Source organism: Salvelinus namaycush, chromosome 18 (genome assembly GCF_016432855.1).
Source record: "Salvelinus namaycush isolate Seneca chromosome 18, SaNama_1.0, whole genome shotgun sequence".
Classification (NCBI taxonomy): domain Eukaryota; kingdom Metazoa; phylum Chordata; class Actinopteri; order Salmoniformes; family Salmonidae; genus Salvelinus; species Salvelinus namaycush.
This window is the reverse complement of record NC_052324.1, coordinates 1,121,993-1,139,815: the sequence shown is the minus strand read 5'-3', so window position 1 is coordinate 1,139,815 and position 17,823 is coordinate 1,121,993. Positions and strand designations below refer to the sequence as shown.

Genomic DNA, 17,823 nt, shown 5'->3' with positions numbered 1-17,823 from the left:
AGTAGTAGTAGATGTGGGCATTCCAATGATTCCTGAGGATTACACTAATTGCATAGGAGAAAAAATCATTCTAACCCACTAGAGCTTCAAAATCCGGTTTGGAATGATTTGGATGACTGACATGCAAAGCATGCAAATTAATTCTGCATAATATGAGAAAATTGAGTGATCCTTTAGTGATCCTCTGGTTAGAGTTGATTTGGGCTGTGTAAAATAAGGCTCCATCGAATGATGATATCTCAGCACATAGGGGTTCACCTCAACCAACCCCTATCCAAGTAAGTTACAGGTATTTCATTATATATGTCTGGTTGACATGCTCCCCTCTTCCTCACTACCTAGGCAGCGGAGTCCTCAGGGAAGACTGCTGAGGTCGTGGAGTTGCTGACACAAGAGAAGGGCCTTCTGCAGCAGGAGAAGATTGAGGCCCAGTCTCTGCTGGAGGAGTTCAGGAGTGCCAAGCAGGAAATGACCAATCAGGTATATGGAGTATGTAATGCCTCCGATGGGGTATACTATAGTGGTTGAGCAGCATGGATTTTCAATAAGGTATGGAGATTGTTGAAATTGTATGGGTGAGGAATGATGGCTTTGTCACTGTCATATAGGGCTCTCACTAAGGACTGTGGAAGGGGCTCCTTGTAAACTTAACAGAAGTTTGCTTTCGGGGTGTAATGGTTGCAAACCACTTTTATAAGTTAGTATTCACAGTATAATACAGTGATACATGTAAACAGAATTTTAGCCACAGATGCTGGCATGCTCACACTCCAAGATCACATAGCCAATTCCACGTTAAACATGATTTTTCAGCCCCATATTTTTTTATTTGATAAATACAATTTGAAATTTTCTTTTTTTTGTTCATTTCATTGCCCAACATAAAATAAGAAATTGCATCAGTCCTTTATGTACTCTCAATACTCATACCGGCACAAGTAAAGTTCACTAGGGACTGAAAGCTATAGTGAGAAAAATGCGCTCAACTTCAACTTTCACAGGATTCAAACAATCTGTATTATATACAGTACATTAGAAGTGATCTATGTTTTTTTGTTATTGCACAGCTGGATTCCTTGAAGCAACAGAATTCCAAATACAAAGAGGAGCTCAACCTTTCTAAAGAGCAGCTCAGCTCAGAGAACCAGAAAATCAGCGGCCTGTGCCAGGAGATGTGAGTATACTGTGGTGTGTGTGTGTTTGCCTACAGTGTCTTCAGAAAGTATTCATACCCCTTGATTTTCCACATTACACATTTTGGTGTGTTACAGCCTGAATAAAAATTATTAAATTGATTTACACACAATACCTCATAATGACAGTGAAAACATGTTTTGAAATTTTTGCTATTTTATTGAAAATGAAATAAAGAAATATCGCATTTACATAGGTATTCACATCCCTGAGTCAATCATTTGTAGAAGCACTGTTGGTGGCGATTACAGCTTTGGATTGTCTTGGGTATGTCTGTATCAGCTATGCACATCTGGATTTGTGGATTTTCTTCCTTGCCGATTTTCTCAAGCTCTTAAATTAGATGGGGAGCGGCGGAGAACAGCAATCTTCAAGTCTTTCCACAGATTGCCAGTGTGATTCAAGTCTGGGCTTTGGCTGGGCCACTCAAAGGCTTTCACATTCTTGTTCTGAATGACAAACTTTGTCCCATGACAAACTTTTTCAACCTCCTGTCGTGCCTTCTTCACGACTGTGCGCGTGTGTTTGGACCATTCATTGTTCCCTCTATCCTTACCAGTCCCCATTGCTGAAAAGCATCCCCATTGCATGATGCTGCCACCACCATGCGTTATGGTAGGGATGGTGTTAGATGGGTGATGAGCTGTGCCTGGTTTTCTCCAGACATAACGCTTTGCATTCAGGCCAACGGGTTACATTTTTGTGTTTATTATGGATCCCCATGCAGCAGCTACACTTCCTGGGATCCAGCAACATATGTCATGTAGTATTTTAAACTGTATGTATGTAACTGTCATAACACCTTACCCAACACATTCAATGTGTTCACTCAGGCCACCACTCCACCACCACATATTTACAATACAATGTGCACGTGTGTGTCTTATGTGTGTGTGTGTCTTATCTGATTCTACTGCATGCATCATTCCCCCATGTAGCCATGGCTCTATGTAGTACAATGCGCCTCCCATAGTCTGTTCTTGACTTGGGGATTGTGAAGAGACCCTTGGTGGCATGTCTTGTGGGGTATGCATGGGTGTCCAAGCTGTGTGCTAGTAGTTTAAACAGACACCTCGTTGCTTTCAGCATGTTAACACTTCTAACAAAAACAAGTAATGATGAAGTCAATATCTCCTCCACTTTGAGCCATGAGAGATTTACATTCATATTGTTAATATTAGCTCTCCCTGTACATTTAAGGGCCAGCCGTGCTGCCCTGTTCAAATGAATTTATGAATTTACCACAAGTGGACTCCAATCAAGTTGTAGAAACATCTCAAGGATTATCAATGGAAACAGAATGCAACTGAGCTCAATTTTGAGTCTTATCGCAAAGGGTCTGAATACTTATGTAAATAAGGTATTTCACAAAACCTGTTTTCGCTTAGTCATTATGGGGTATTGTGTGTAGATTTGATCAGGGCAACAAAAAAATATATACATGCATACATACATACATACATACATACATACATTTAGGATAAGGCTGTAACTTAACAAAATGTGGAGAAAGTGAAGGTCTGAATACTTTCGGAATGCACTGTATGTGTGAAGACCATCACAGCAGCCCAGATAATTTTCTTACTAGCCCTACCTTCCATTTGTCATCAATGGAATATCCCTGTTGAATATGTTCTCAATGTTTGTCAGATGGGCCTTGATAGTCAGCTGTGTATCTATCTGGCAGGTCCTGGCTCAGTGCCAACATCCGACAACGGGGTTGGGGCAGAGGGGGTACTATCGCGGTAATTAACCCTTGATGCAGGGAGCAGTTAAATGCAGTAAATCGCTAGGATAATTATTGAACCTGTCTTGATTTATTTATTTTTCTTAATAGATTTACTTAAAAGAAATGCAAACTTGCTTTCTTTACTCCATGCTTTTAATTGTCCTCGCTCTGACATTCTTATTCTGGGTGAAAATACATTACACACATGCACACACTGGGTAGCTCATTGCTCTCAACAGTCTTCAGACTTTAAATATTCAGACATTGAAGTGTCAGACATTGTCTTCATACCCAACCTCAAGACCCAAATATCTGAGATAAGAATTTTTACTGAATTATAATAATGTGTGTGTTTAGTGATGAGCTGAAGCAAGCTGCCTCTGTGAAGTCCCTGGTGGCCTTACAGGAGGAGAACAACAAGCTGACCAAGGAGCTTGGCAGCAGCAAGAAGGAGACCAGTGGCCAGCAGAAGGTACCACCACTGGACTACTGATGTGTTACCTCCTCCCTCAAACTGCCTCTAGATTTTAAGAATGTAACATTTACATTGAATTACTACAACTTTCCAACCAAGCAATTCATCCTATAATGTATGTTCTTTTTTCTTAGCTGGAAGCTCAGCGGTCCAAGCTCAATAAACAGTTGCAAGAAATGAAGCAGAGGTGAGAAACTGTGTAGAAACATGGTGTATTTAGCTAGCCGTGTCTATAATGCTGTTTTCATTTCCATCCAAATCAAGTGTCCGAAAATTGTTTGCCGTTTCTAGTCGAAAATAGACACTCCCAACAGTTCTGCAATTAAGCATGGATGTTTGCATCACTTTTCCATTCATCAATGTGGCATGTAATGTTTGTGCTCTGTCTACATACTCTGTCTGCTAATATCCTCTTTTGCCTTTTTTTACACATTAATTAAAAATGAGAAGCTGAAATGTCTTGGGTCAATAAGTATTCAACCCCTTTGTTATGGCGTGCCTAAATATGTTAAGGACAAAAAAATTGCTTAAAGTTGCATGGACTCTCTTGTGTGCAATAATAGTGTTTACATGATTTTGGAACGTCTACTTCGTCGCTGTACCCCACACATACAATTATCTGTAAGGTCGAGCAGTGAATTTCAAACAAAAGATTCAACCACATAGACCAGGGAGGTATTCGAATGCCTCGCAAAGAAGGGCACATATGGGTAAAACAAATTTTTAAAGCATATATTGAATATCCCTTTGAGCATGTTTAAGTTATTAATTACACTTTGGATGGTGATTCAATACACCCAATCACTACAAAGATACAGGCGTCCTTCCTAACTCAGTTGCCGGAGAGGAAGGAAACCGCTCGGGGATTTCACCATGAGGCCATTGGGGACTTTAAAACCGTTAGAGTTTTTAATGGGTGTGATGGGTGGTAACTGAGGATGGCTCAACAACATTGTGAACATACATGACAGAGTGAAAAAAAGGAAGCCTGTACACAATAAAAAGGTGCTAAAGTAATACTACAAAAAATGTGTCAAAGCCATTAACTTTTTGTGCTGAATACGTTTTATGTTCGAGGCAAATCTAATACAACACATTACTGAGTACCACTCTCTCTATTTTCAAGCATAGTGATGGCTGCATGTAATTGCTAAGGACTGAATGTTCAGGATAAAAAAAGACACGGAATGGAGCGAAGCACAGATATCTTAGAGGGAAAACCTGGTTGTCTGCTTTCCACCAGACACTGGGAGATTAATTCACCTTTCAGCAGGACAATAACTTAAAACCAAGACCAAATATACACTGGAGTTGCTGACCAAGAAGACAGTGAATGTTCCTGCGTGGCCAAGTTAGTTTTAACTTAAATCTGCGTGAAAATCTATGGCAAGATCTGAAAATGGTTGTCTAGCAAAGATCAACAACCAATTTGACAAATCTTGAAGAATTTTGAGAAGAATAATGGGCAAATATTGCACAATCCAGGTGTGGAAAGCTATTATAGACTTTCCCAGAAAGACTCACAGCTGTAATCTCTCCCAAAGGTGATTCTAACATGTTTTGACTCTGTTACCATAGAGAGGTTGCTGTTCAATGAGTAATCCCTCTAATTCACTTGCTTTTTGTCATCACAGTATATTTACAGTGCCTTCAAATTATTTATACCCCTTGACTTATTCCACATTTTGTTGTTTGAGCCTGAATTCAAAATGGATTACATTTTTTTTTTTTTTTTTCACAAGTGTATTGAAAATGAAGTATATAATTGACATAAGTATTCACACCTCTAAGTCAATACTTTGTAGAAGCAACTTTGGTGGCGATTACAGCTTTGCATCGTCTTGGGTATGTCTGTATTATCTTTGCGCATATGGATTTGGGGATTTTCTCAAGCTCTGTTAAATAAGATGGGGAGAGGCAGTAAGGAGCAATATTCAAGTATTTCCACGTATTTTCAATGGGATTCATGTCTGAGCTTTGGCTAGGCCACTCAACGACTTTCACATTCTTGTTCTGAAGCCATTCCAGCATTGCTTTGGCTGTATGCGTGGGGTCATTGTCCTGTTGGAATGTAAATCTTTGCCCCCAGTCTATGGTCGTTTTCACGCTGAAGCAGGTTCTCATCAACGATTTGCCTGTATTTGTCTCCATTCATTGTTCCCTCTATCCTTACCGGTCTCCCAGTCCATGCCACTGAAAAGTATCCACATAGCATGATACTGCTACCACCATGCTTCACGGTAGGGATGGTGTTTGACGGGTGATGAATTGTGCCTGGTTTTCTCCAGACATACCGATTTCCTTTCAGGCCAAAGAGTTCGTTTTGTCTCATCAGACTATCTTTCACGTGCCTTTTTGCAAACTCCAGGCGCTCTGTCGTGTGCCATTCTCTCAGGAGTGGCTTCTGTCTGGCCACTCTCCCATAAAGCCCAGATTGGTGAAGTGCTGCAGACTGTTGTCCTTCTGGCAGGTTCTCCCATCTCAGCTAAGGATCTCTGTAGTTCTGGTGGTCATTGAGTTCTTGGTCACCTCCCTGACCAAGGTCATTCTTGCCCGGTTGTTAAGTTTGGTCAGACAACCAGCTCTAGGCAAAGTCTGGGTAGTTCCATATTATTCCAATTTCCCAATGATGGAAACGACTGTGCTCTTGGAAACTTTCAACACTCTAGAAGTTGTTTTATACCCTTACCCAGATATACAGTGCATTCGGAAATTATTCAGACCCCTTGACTTTTTCCACATTTTGGTACGTTAAAGCCTTATTCTAAAATTGATGATTTTGTTTTTTCCCCTCATCAATCTATATATAACGCAACAAAAACAGGATTTAAAAAATGTTAGCTAATTTATTAAAATAAATGTCACATTTACATAAGTATTCAGACATTTTACTCAGTACTTTCTTCAAGCATCTTTGTCAGCGATTACAGCCTCAAGTCTAATTGGGTAGGACGCTACAAGCTTGGCACACCTGTATTTGGGGAGTTTCTTCCATTCTTCTCTGCAGATACTCTCAAGCTCTGTCAGGTTTGATGGGGAGCGTTCATTTTCCCCTCGATCCTGACTAGTATCTCAGTCCCTGCCGCTGAAAAACATCCCCACAGCATGATGCTGCCACCACCGCGCTTCACCATAGGGATGGTACCAGGTTTCCTCCAGACGTGAAGCTTGGCATTCAGGCCAAAAAGTTCGATCTTGGTTTCATCAGACCAGAGAATCTTGTTTCTCATGGTCTGAGAGCCGTTTAGGTGCCTTTTGGCAGAATTCAAGGGGGTGGCGTAGCTTTTTACAATTTAATCAATTTTGAATAAGACTAACGTAACAAAATGTGGGAAAAGTAGAGGGGTCTGAATGCATTCCGAATGCACTGTATGCCTCATCACAAATCTCTCTGAGATCTACGGATAGTTCCTCGGACTTCATGGTATAGTTTCTGCTCTGACATGCACTGTCAACTGTGGGACCTTTATAATGACAGGTGTGTTTCTTTCTAAATCATGTCTAAACAATTGAATTGGCCGCAAGTAGACTAATCAAGTTGTAGTGACATCTCGATGATGATCAAAGGAAATGATATGCACCTGAGCACATTTTTTAGTATCCTAGTCAATGGGTGTGAATACTTATGTCAATGAGATTTTGTATTTCTTTTTCAATAAATTTGCTAAAATTTATTTTAAAAGAATCACTGTCATTATGGGGAATTGTGTGTAGATGGGTGAGAAAATAATACATTTTGAGTTCAGGCTGTAACAACAAAATGTGGAGTAAGTCAAGGGGTATGAATACTTTCTAAGGGAACTGTATTTATATATTTTTTCAAGCTAAACGGTAGACTCCAAACCACTTCAAATTTGATTTGTCACATGCGCCGAATACAACAGCAACAATACAACCTTACAGTGGAAATGTTTCTTACAAGCCCTTAAAACCTCTTTGGGCTAGGGGGCAGTATTTTCACGTTCGGATGAAAGCGTGCCCAAAGTAAACTGCCTGTTACTCAGGCCCAGAAGCTAGGATATGCATGGTAGTATTTGATAGAAAACACTCTGAAGTTTCTAAAACTGTTAAAATAATGTCTGTGAGTATAACAGAACTGATTTGGCAGGTGAAACACAATCCATCCAGGGAATTTTTATTTTTGAGGTCATTGTGTTTTCCAATGCTTTTCTATGGGAAACCTGATTTTTAGGGCCCAGATTGCAGTTCCTATGGCTTCCACTAGATGTCAACAGTCTCTAGAAATTGTTCGATGTTTTTCTTTGAGAAATGAAGAAGTAGTCCTATTCTTTCCATGTGTCACTCAGACAGTCTTTTGTTATTTTTCTCCGGTTTTGGAAACAGTTTATTCCGTCTGAAATTTTAGTGATTTATTTACTTTTTACGGTACCTGAGGTTGGATTAGAAACGTTGTTTGAAATGTTTGGACCAAGTTTACAGGTAACTTATTAGATACTTTGTAGTCATGTTGGGCGAGTTGGAACCGGTGTATTTCTGAATCAAACGCGCCAAATAAATGGACATTTTGGGGATATAAAGAAGGAATTTATCAAACAAAATGACCATTCATTGTGTCACATTTGGGATTGTGAGACATTTGGGATTGCAAAAAGATGAAAATCTTTAAAGGTAAGGCATTTATTATATTGCTATTTCTGACTTTAGTGTCGCACCTGCCTGGTTGCAAAATGGTTTTCATGTTTTTGTATGCGGGGCGCTGTCCTCAGATAATCGCATGGTGTGCTTTCGCAGTAAAGCCTTTTTGAAATCTGACACAGCGGCTGGATTAACAAGAAGTTAAGCTTTATTTTGATGTATTACACTTGTATTTATATGAATGTTAAATATTCATATTTCTGTAGGTTGAATTTGGTGTGCTGCAATTTCACCGGATGTTGTCAAATCTATCCCGGTAACAGGATTCGAGCGGGATTCGAGCTTAAGGGATCCCTAAGAGGATTAACCAACGATGCAGTTCAAGAAATAGAGTTAAGAAAATATTTACGAAATTAAATAAAAAATGAAATAAAAAGTAACAATAATGAGGCTACATACAGGGGGTACCGGTACTGAGTCAATGTACGGGGGTACAGGTTTGTCGAGGTCATTTGTACATGTAGGTAGGGGTAAAATGACTGCATAGATAATAAACAGTGAGTAGCAGCAGTGTTAAAAACAAATGTAAATAGTCCGGGTGGCCATTTTGATTAATTGTTCAGCAGTCTTGTGGCTTGGAGGTGGAAGCTGTTAAGGAGCCTTTTTGACTGCACTTCCCGCACGGCAAGCGCTCCGCTACCACTTGCAGTGCGTTAGCAGAGGGAACAGTCTATGACTTGAGTCTTAGACAATGTTTTGGGCCTTCCTCTGACACACCTAGTATATAGGTCCTGCATGGCAGGAAGCTTGGCCTCGGTGATGTACTGGCTGCAGCGCCTTACAGTCGGTTTGCCGAGCAGTTGCCATTCAAGTGGATGCAACCGGTCAGCATGCTCTCGGTGGTGCAGCTGTAGAACCTTTTGAAGATCTGGTGACCCATGACAAATCTTTTCAGTCTCCTGAGGGGGAAAAGGCGTTGTCGTGCCCTCTTCACGACTTTCTTGGAGTGTTTGGACCATGATAGTTTGTTGATGTGGATACCAAGGAACTTGAAGCTCTCGACCCGCTCCACTACAGCCCCGTTGATGTTAATGGGGGTGTGTTCGGCCATCCTTTTCCTGTAATCCACGATCATCTTCTTTGTCTTGATTACGTTGAGGGAGAGGTTGTTGTTGTCCTGGCACCCCACTTCCAGGTCTCTGACCTCCTATTGACTGTCTCATCGTTGTCGATGATCAGGCCTACCACTGTTGTTTTGTCAGTAAACTTAATGAGGGTGTTGGAGTCGTCCTTGGAAACGCAGTCGTGGGTGAACAGCGAGTACAGGAGGGGACTAAGCATGCACCCCTGAGGGGCCCCAGTCTTGAGGATCAGCGTGGCAAATGTATTGTTGCCTACACTTACCACCTGGGGGCGGCCTGTCAGGAAGTCCAGGATCCAGTTGCAGAGAGAGGTGTTTAGTCCTTAGCTTAGTGATGAGCTTTGAGTGCACTATGGTATTGAACGCTGAGCTGTAGTCAATGAACAGCATTTTCATATAGGTGGTCCTTTTGTCCAGGTGGGAAAGGGCAGTGTGGAGTGCAATTGCTTCATCTGTGGATCTGTTCAGGTGGTATGCGAATTGGAGTGTGTCTAGGGTTTCCGGGATCATGGTGTTGATGTAAGCCATGACAAGCCTTTCAAAGCACTTCATGGCTACCGACAGGGACTATGGTGGTCTGCTTGTAGGTATTACAGACTCTGTCTGGGAGAGGTTGAAAATGTCAGTGAAGACACTTTCCAGTTGGTCCGCGCATGCTCGGAGTACACGTCCTGGTAATATGTCTGTTGGATGTTGACCTGTTTAAAGGTCTTGCTCACATCGGCTATGGAGAGCGTGTTCACACAGTTGTCCGGAACAGCTGACGCTCTCATGCATGCTTCAGTGTTGTTTGTCTCGAAGCGAGCATAAAAGGCATTTAGCCTGTCTGATAGGTTTGCGTCACTGGGCAGCTCGCGGCTGGGTTTCCCTTTTGTAGTCCGTAATAATTTGCAAGCCCTGCCACATCTGACAAGCGTTAGAGCCGGTGTAGAAGGATTCAATCTTAGTCCTGTATTGATGCTTTGCCTGTTTGATGGTTCTTCTGAGGGCATAGCGGGATTTCTTATAAGCGTCTGGATTAGTGTCCCGCTCCTTAAAAGCGGCAGCTCTAGCCTTTAGCTCGGTGGGGATGTTGCCTGTAATCCATGGCTTCTGGTTGGGATGTACGTACGGTCATTGTGGGGGGGGGGGGGGGATTTTCACCTTTTTATTCCGTGCTTCTGAATTAAAGTTTCAAAAGCACCATTCTATGTGTATATATAAAGATGGAGTTTAAAGCAGCAACGTTTTGGGCGACCCGACCAAATTCACATAGAAATGTGAGTTATAGATCTGTCATTCTCTTTGAAAGCAAGTCTAAGAAGTGGTAACTGTTCTATGTGCACTATTACTATGCTTCCCATTGTCACATAAACTGAAATTAAGCAAACTATTAGAATTTTTACAACCAGGAAATGGCGGAGGGATTTCTTCATAGTGCACCTTTTAACCGAACTTAAGAAACCAGTCGGCTGCTGGTGGTACTCCAGTAGACATTAGATTAGATTATGCATGGTCAATGCTTCACTATTCCCTTTTGGAGTGGTTAAACTCATGACTATATCATAATTTTGTTTTGCTCTTGACAGAGAGACCACAATGAAGAAACAGTTAGATGAGGAGAAAGCCTCCCTCCAGACGTCCATCCATAAAAGCAGCGCCTTGATCTCTGAGAAGGATCAGGAGCTGGAGACCCTGATGAGTGAGGTAAGAATTGGTGCTCTTCCCTATTTCTAGACATCTTAATTCCCTAGCCTCATGGCAGGCTCCCTGGCACTAATTCTAAGCCAAAAAGCATTGGACTAGTCTTATTAGAACTTGAGTTCATTTTCAGTACATTGTTTTTCATCATTTGCATACTACACTGAACAAAAGTATAAACGCAACATGTATAGTGTTGGTCCAATGTTTGAAATTAAAGATCCCCAAAATGTTCCAGACACACGCAAAGCTTATTTCTCTCAAATTCTGTGCACTAATTTGTTTACATCCCTGTTAGTGAGCAGTTCTCTTTTGCCAAGATAATCCATCCACCTGATAGGTGTGGCATATCAAGAAGCTGATTAAACAGCATGATCATTACACAGGTGCACCTTGTGCTGGGGCCAAGAAAATGTACTCTAAAATGTGCAGTTTTGTCACACAATGCCACAGATGTCTCAAGTTTTGAGGGAGCGTTCAATTGGCATGCTGACTACGGGAATGTCCACCGGAGCTATTGCCAGAGAATTGAATGTTCATTTCTGTACCATAATCTGCCTCAATATCATTTTAGAGAATAGATTAGGGCCAAAACAAAATTGAAGTTGTTGCATTTTGCGTTTATATTTTTCGTCTGAAGTTTACATACCTTAGCCAAATACATTTAAACTCAGTTTTTCACAATTCCTGACATTTTAGTAAAATCCTAGTAAAAAGTCCCTGTCTTTAGGTCAGTTAGGATCACCACTTTATTTTAAGAATAATAGTAGAGAGAAGGATTTATATCAGCTTTTATTTCTTTCATCACATTCCCAGTGGGTCACAAGTTTACATAGACTCAATTAGTATTTGGTAGCATTGCCTTTAAACGGTTTAACTTGGGTTGAATGTTTCGGGTAGCCCACAATAAGTTGGGTGAATTTTGGCCCATTGCTCCTGACGGAGCTGGTGTAACTGAGTCAGGTTTGTAGGCCTCCTTGCTCGCACATGCTTTTTCAGTTCTGCCCAAAATGTTCTATAGGATTGAGGTCAGGGCTTTGTGATGGCCACTCCAATACCTTGACTTTGTTGTACTTAAGCCATTTTGCCACAACTTTGGAAGTATGCTTGGGGTCATTGTCCATTTGGAAGACCCATTTGTGACCAAGCTTTAACTTCCTGACTGATGTCTTGAGATGTTGCTTCAATATATCCACATCATTTTCCGTCCTCATGATGCCATCTATTTTGTGAAGTGCACCTGTCCCTCCTGCAGCAAAGCACCCCCACAACATGATGCTGCCACACCCGTGCTTCACGGTTGAGATGGTGTTCTTCGACTTGCAAGCCTCCCCCTTTTTTCTCCAAACATAAGGATGGTCATTATGGCCAAACAGTTCTATTTTTGTTTCATCAGACCAGAGGACATTTCTCCAAAAAGTACGGTATTTTTCTCCATGTGCAGTTGCAAACCGTAGTCTGGCTTTTTTAATGGCGGTTTTGGAGCAGTGGCTTCCTTGCTGAGCGGCCTTTCAGGTTATGTCGATATAGGACTCGTTTTATTGTGGATATAGATACTTTTGTATCTGTTTCCTCCAGCATCTTCACAAGGTCCTTTGCTGTTGTTCTGGGATTGATTCGCACTTTTCGCACCCAAGTACGTTCATCTCTAGGAGACAGAACCTTCCTAAGCGGTATGATGGCTGCGTGGTCCAATGGTGTTTATACTTGCATACTATTGTTTGTACAGACTAACGAAATTGCTCCCAAGCATGAACCAGACTTGTGGAGGTCTACAATTTTTTTCCTGAGGTTTTGGCTGATTTCTTTAGATTTTCCCATGATGTCAAGCAGAGGCACCGAGTTTGAGGATAGGCCTTGAAATACATCCACAGGTACACCTCCAATTGACTCAGGCTAATTGACATCATTTATCAGAAGCTTCTAAAGCCATGACATCATTATCTGCAATTTACCAAGCTGTTTAAAGGCACAGTCAACTTAGTGTATGTACACTTCTGACCCACTGGAATTGTGACAGTGAATTATAAGTGAAATAATATGTTTGTAAACAATTTTTGGAAAAATGACTTGTCATGCACAAAGTAGATGTCCTAACCGACTTGCCAAAACTATAGTTTGTTAACAAGACATTTGTGGAGTGGTTGAAAAATGAGTTTTAATGACTCCAACCTAAGTGTATGTAAACTTCCGACTTCAACTGTATATCCATTGTCTAATGTATATGACATATTTATTTTTATTTTTTTAACCTCTGAGCAGTTATCAGTGCTGCGTGGGGAGAGCGCCACAGCGAAGACACTGAAGTTTACTGTCCAGTTACTGGAGAAGGACAAGGCGCGGCTACAGGAGTATGTTCAGAGCCTGGAGAAGAGCCTTTCAGGAGGACAGGATACTGTTACCAGCTCCTCAGGTATGACTGGGTAGTTGAAGCTTAACTCATGTCTACAGATTGAACTTCACTGTCACTGAATGCTTTATATGCATGTTTTCCCTTCAGGTGACGCAGCTCTGAATCAACTAAGGGAGAACAAGGAGACTGCAGAAAGCCAGGTATACATTACTTTTATAATGGACCAATTTAGAAAAAACGGCTGAATAAGAGACCGCTTGGGTATGTCATTCAGTGGGTTATTTATTGATATGTACAGTGTTTCATTGTGTGTTTGGCAAGATTGTGTAAGAAGTACCTAACCTAAGTCGTACTTGTGTATTAATTTAAGATATGTTTCCATACTATTGCCATATGACATGCTGTGGTTGCTTAGCATACTACGACAATGGCAACTTTCATACTATCAGTGGTATGGAAATTCCCTCTAAATTAATGCAATTTTGCTCATGTCAATGTCTGCAAAGTCCATGACTGGCAGTGTACAGAATTTATTTCAACTCACAGGAGAACCTCTGACAATTGATTTAGGAAGCTGTTTTATCACAGGTGTGCTGAGATGCCTCAAACAGCTTTAACCAAAAACAATAATGAGCACTGAAGTTGCTTACCATGTAGATCTGTCTTTATCCCTTAACTTACTGTCACAGGCTTTGAATAGGTTTGTCAGAGGTTGTACAGTGATGAAGCTGTAATGCTTGCCTACCCACTATTATCTCTTAGGTTGTTTTAGTATTTTTACATCTGTCAGTGATGACTTGAATCTATTGTCTGCCATTAGGTGGGTCCTAATTTTGATCTGTTTTGTCTCCTCCATCTCCACTTCCTCATTTACCTCCTTCCTCCTCTGTCACTGATGTTGGCCATGCTACCCGGAAATCAGGCAGCGGTTTGTTACTGTTTTTCATCAGCTCCACTCATGCATGTCTATTTGTCTGTAGATTTCCCCTCGGTTCCTGTTCTGTCTGTGCTGTTCTATGTTCTGAAAAATAATTCCTGAATGTTCCTGTTGATTTACATTTCTGGTCGTCTCCTAAAGGCGTCCGCATACTTCCCATTCGAAACAGTTTCAAGCCTCAATTCGTCAGGGCATGGACTCGAGTTGTCAAGTGTTCCACAGGGATACTGGCCCATGTTGACTCGAATGCTTCCCACAGTTGTCAAGTTGGCCAGATGTCCTTTGGGTATTGGACCATTCTTGATACACAAAGGGAACTGTTGAGCGTGAGAAACCCAGCAGCTTTACAGTTCTTGACACACTCAAACCGGTGCACCTGGCACCTACTACCATACCCTGTTCAAAGGCACTTAAATATTTTCTTTCCCATTCACTAGTTGAATGACACATGCACAATCCATGTTTTAATTGTCTCAGCTTAAAAATCCTTCTTTACCCGTCTCCTATCTTTCATCTACACTGTTTTGAAGTGGATTTAACAGATGACATCAATAAGGGATCATAGCTTTCACCTGGATTCACCTGGTCATTGTGTGTCATGGTGTTAAAGGAATTTAATTCCTATGTTTATCAACCAATTCAATTAAAACACTCTGCCCATAAATAAGAATTTGTAAGATAATTATCAGCATTAAATGGACAGAAACCAGTCTTAAAATCAATCAATCAATAGCGTTTATTCTCGAGAGTACTGAATCATAGTACAATTTACATCAGGTTATATAATAAAGATGATGTCATAGGTTTTAATGTCCATCCTCCTCTAGAATACAATGGCAATACAGTTAGAGTTCTCATTACTGTCTGCCACCTGTTAAACTATCTGCAACCAACCCAAGGTCTTTCCCTTCCCTGTGTAGAGACATCATTCTAGCCTGTCTGGAGATAGAAAGAATGGGTTTAACAAGGAACACATAACATTCAACATTATGATTATAATAAGATTCATTCTTACAGTAATATAGTAGTATTCTGTTTGGTTATAATTCTAAGTCAAATGTATACATATTTTAGTCATTAAACACAAAAATCCCGTAACACATGGAAAGAGCAGGTGTTTTGTACACTCCAGTGTATGTTATGACAACATTTTGTGACATTTTTGTTTGTTTTGGTCTTCGGCAAAGAGTTTTTTTTTGCTGTTTGTGTTATTTTCTTGAGGCAAGCAGAAGTTCTGAAGCCGACGTATATGCCCCTTCGTTGGTGATTGGTCAACATTAGGCATTCTTTAATTGTTTTCATTCAACGAGAGACTACTCGTTTCTATGCAAATGTTTTCACTTGAGAAATACTGCACCAAACATCTAAGTTGGATGTAAAATTGCGCGACTAAAACCTCTGCAAAAACTTAAAAGGATTTATTTACAATAGCTTTCAGGGGTTACATTTTTTTCTCATATCCTATTCATAAAGGACATTTATCAGAGTATGCTTTCCAGCAAATTGACATGCCTTGATGCCACAATTTCTCATGGTGGATGATCCAGAGTTGTACTGTTCAGTGTCGCCCTCATTACCCTTTCCCATGCTCAAGCCAGGATGTGGGGTTTGTTTTCACAACATAGGAACTGGCCAAGCACATTGGTGAAGGTTGTGGTTCACTGTTCTTGTAGCATGGTGGGTTGGGGAAAGGGGTGAATTTACTAACTGCTTGTGTGATATTGGCACTCAATGAGATGTGGATACAGTTGGATGACCTGTAGTTCATGTGTACAATAGTTGTAAGTTACATGTCACATTTATTTTTTACTGAACTGTGGCAATGTCTGTGATATCCCGTCTTGTCTGGGACAGATTGAGTTCCTGAACTCGGTTATCGTGGACCTGCAGAAGAAGAATGAGGAACTTACAGGCAAGCTGGAGAAGATGGCAGAGGCTGCCCTCAATGGGAATAATGCAAGCGAGCTTGACAACTATGACGGGTCAGCCTTCTCCGATGCTCTTAAACTGTAACCCTGAGTCAGACAAGTTAAAGCCCAAACTAACCTCATGCTTTTTTTTTTTGTTAATTTCATGAAGCTAGTTCAGAGCATGAAGCATTATTTCTATCTTAACATTTCATCAGTCTTAGTTTGTCCCCTCCCCTGTAAAGTACTTTTCCATTTGTCTAGTTTAATGTACATGCTGACACCCTGACCCTGTATGTCTCCCACCATCTTCTCAGCGGTTTTAACAAAGGCCCCTCAAAAAAGAAGGTCCCACCAAGGCTCTTCTGTGACATCTGTGACTGCTTCGACCTCCATGATACAGAAGACTGTCCCACTCAGATGCAGATGCCGGACTCACCACCCCACACCACCTACCACGGCAGTAAGGATGAGGAGAGAGCTTATTGTGACATCTGTGAGGCCTTTGGCCACTGGACTGACTCCTGTAACGACGACCAGACCTTCTAATCTAAAGCCTTCGAGAACCATCTTTGGCACAATCTCAACTTTTGCACATGAATCAAATTCACATGGAGTTCTCTACTGTATGGGTTTGTCCACATGTTTGTTTGTGGAGAAAGTCCCTTACTCAAGCCCCTAAGCGCTCTTATGGGAGAATGTTTTCTCAAAACAATAAACGTAATTATCCCTACCCACACTATGTTCACATCATTGACTGGTAAAAGATGCAGGAGTGCATATGTATTGTGATAAAAGGTTTTAATTGGGAATTGTAAAGGACTTGTGTTGAAATAAAATCCACGGTTTGTTTGCTATCCTCTTCAGTGTGCATAAGATGAGAGGCTATAGTTTATTTTTTTAAGCTTGAGCATACTTTATACTTTGAAAAAGGTTGCCTTGTCTGTGTGATAATTGTGTGGTGGAAAGGTATGCAGAGGGACATGGCTGGCTCCTGCTGCCTGGAAGTGTTGGAACAGTGAAACCCAACGCTGGTTGACTTTCAGTAAAAAAGACCTAACCTCGGCAGAATGGGACAGTGGGATCGTGGTCAAGGTTGAAACCGCTAAACAAACCTAAAGGACTGCACACACTCTATTTCTCCTCAGTTTAAAATCCTTGGTTCTTTTTTAAGTGGCCTTGACAAGAACATTGCTTAATTAAATCATTTAAGAGAATAAAATATTGTAAACAGATGGTATAATGCTTATGAATTTCTGTACCTAACTTTTTAAATGTTGAATATCTGTACAAAATAAATTAAATTTATGGATGAATTAAAGTTTTTTGCAGGAGCTCATGTGAAAGGACCTTACTTTTGACCATTCATAAGGATAATTTCTCTATGAAAGGAATGCTTATTTTACAGTAGCGAGACCGACAAGTACAGAAAGATACACACAACACCTGATGCCTCATATCCTTAATCTAAAGCACTTCAGTTTTGTGTCCTGCAGTAGAGACCACATTGTCCACATTTCAGTGGGATTCAGTTTGTGATTTTGATCAAATCAAATTTATTTATATATCCCTTCTTACATCAGCTGATATCTCAAAGTGCTGTACAGAAACCCAGCCTAAAACCCCAAACAGCAAGCAATGCAGGTGTAGAAGCACGGTGGCTAGGAAAAACTCCCTAGAAAGGCCAGAACCTAGGAGAGGAACCAGGCTATGATGGGTGGCCAGTCCTTTTCTGGCTGTGCCGGGTGGAGATTATAACAGAACATGGCCAAGATGTTCAAATGTTCATAAATGACCAACATGGTCAAATA

The 17,823-nt window shown here is 40.9% G+C and overlaps 1 protein-coding gene across 4 annotated transcripts in view; it reads left to right on the top strand.

Annotated features, from left to right (window-relative positions):
* Window positions 1–17,346, top strand: part of clip1a (CAP-GLY domain containing linker protein 1a) — a 53,121-nt gene extending 35,775 nt beyond the window's left edge. For 2 of the 4 annotated variants that reach the window (XM_039013048.1, XM_039013045.1), the window contains 9 exons: window positions 343–480; window positions 1,068–1,174; window positions 3,281–3,395; window positions 3,533–3,585; window positions 10,704–10,821; window positions 13,078–13,228; window positions 13,316–13,368; window positions 15,960–16,087; window positions 16,330–17,346. In XM_039013048.1, the coding sequence (XP_038868976.1) occupies window positions 343–480; window positions 1,068–1,174; window positions 3,281–3,395; window positions 3,533–3,585; window positions 10,704–10,821; window positions 13,078–13,228; window positions 13,316–13,368; window positions 15,960–16,087; window positions 16,330–16,561 (1,095 nt within the window). In that variant the 3' untranslated portion in view covers window positions 16,562–17,346. Of the gene's footprint in view, window positions 1–342; window positions 481–1,067; window positions 1,175–3,280; window positions 3,396–3,532; window positions 3,586–10,703; window positions 10,822–13,077; window positions 13,229–13,315; window positions 13,369–14,090; window positions 14,375–15,959; window positions 16,088–16,329 lie in introns of those variants that run through there. The other 2 variants (XM_039013047.1, XM_039013046.1) reach the window with 2 other exon arrangements.
* The last annotated feature ends 477 nt before the right edge of the window (window positions 17,347–17,823 follow it).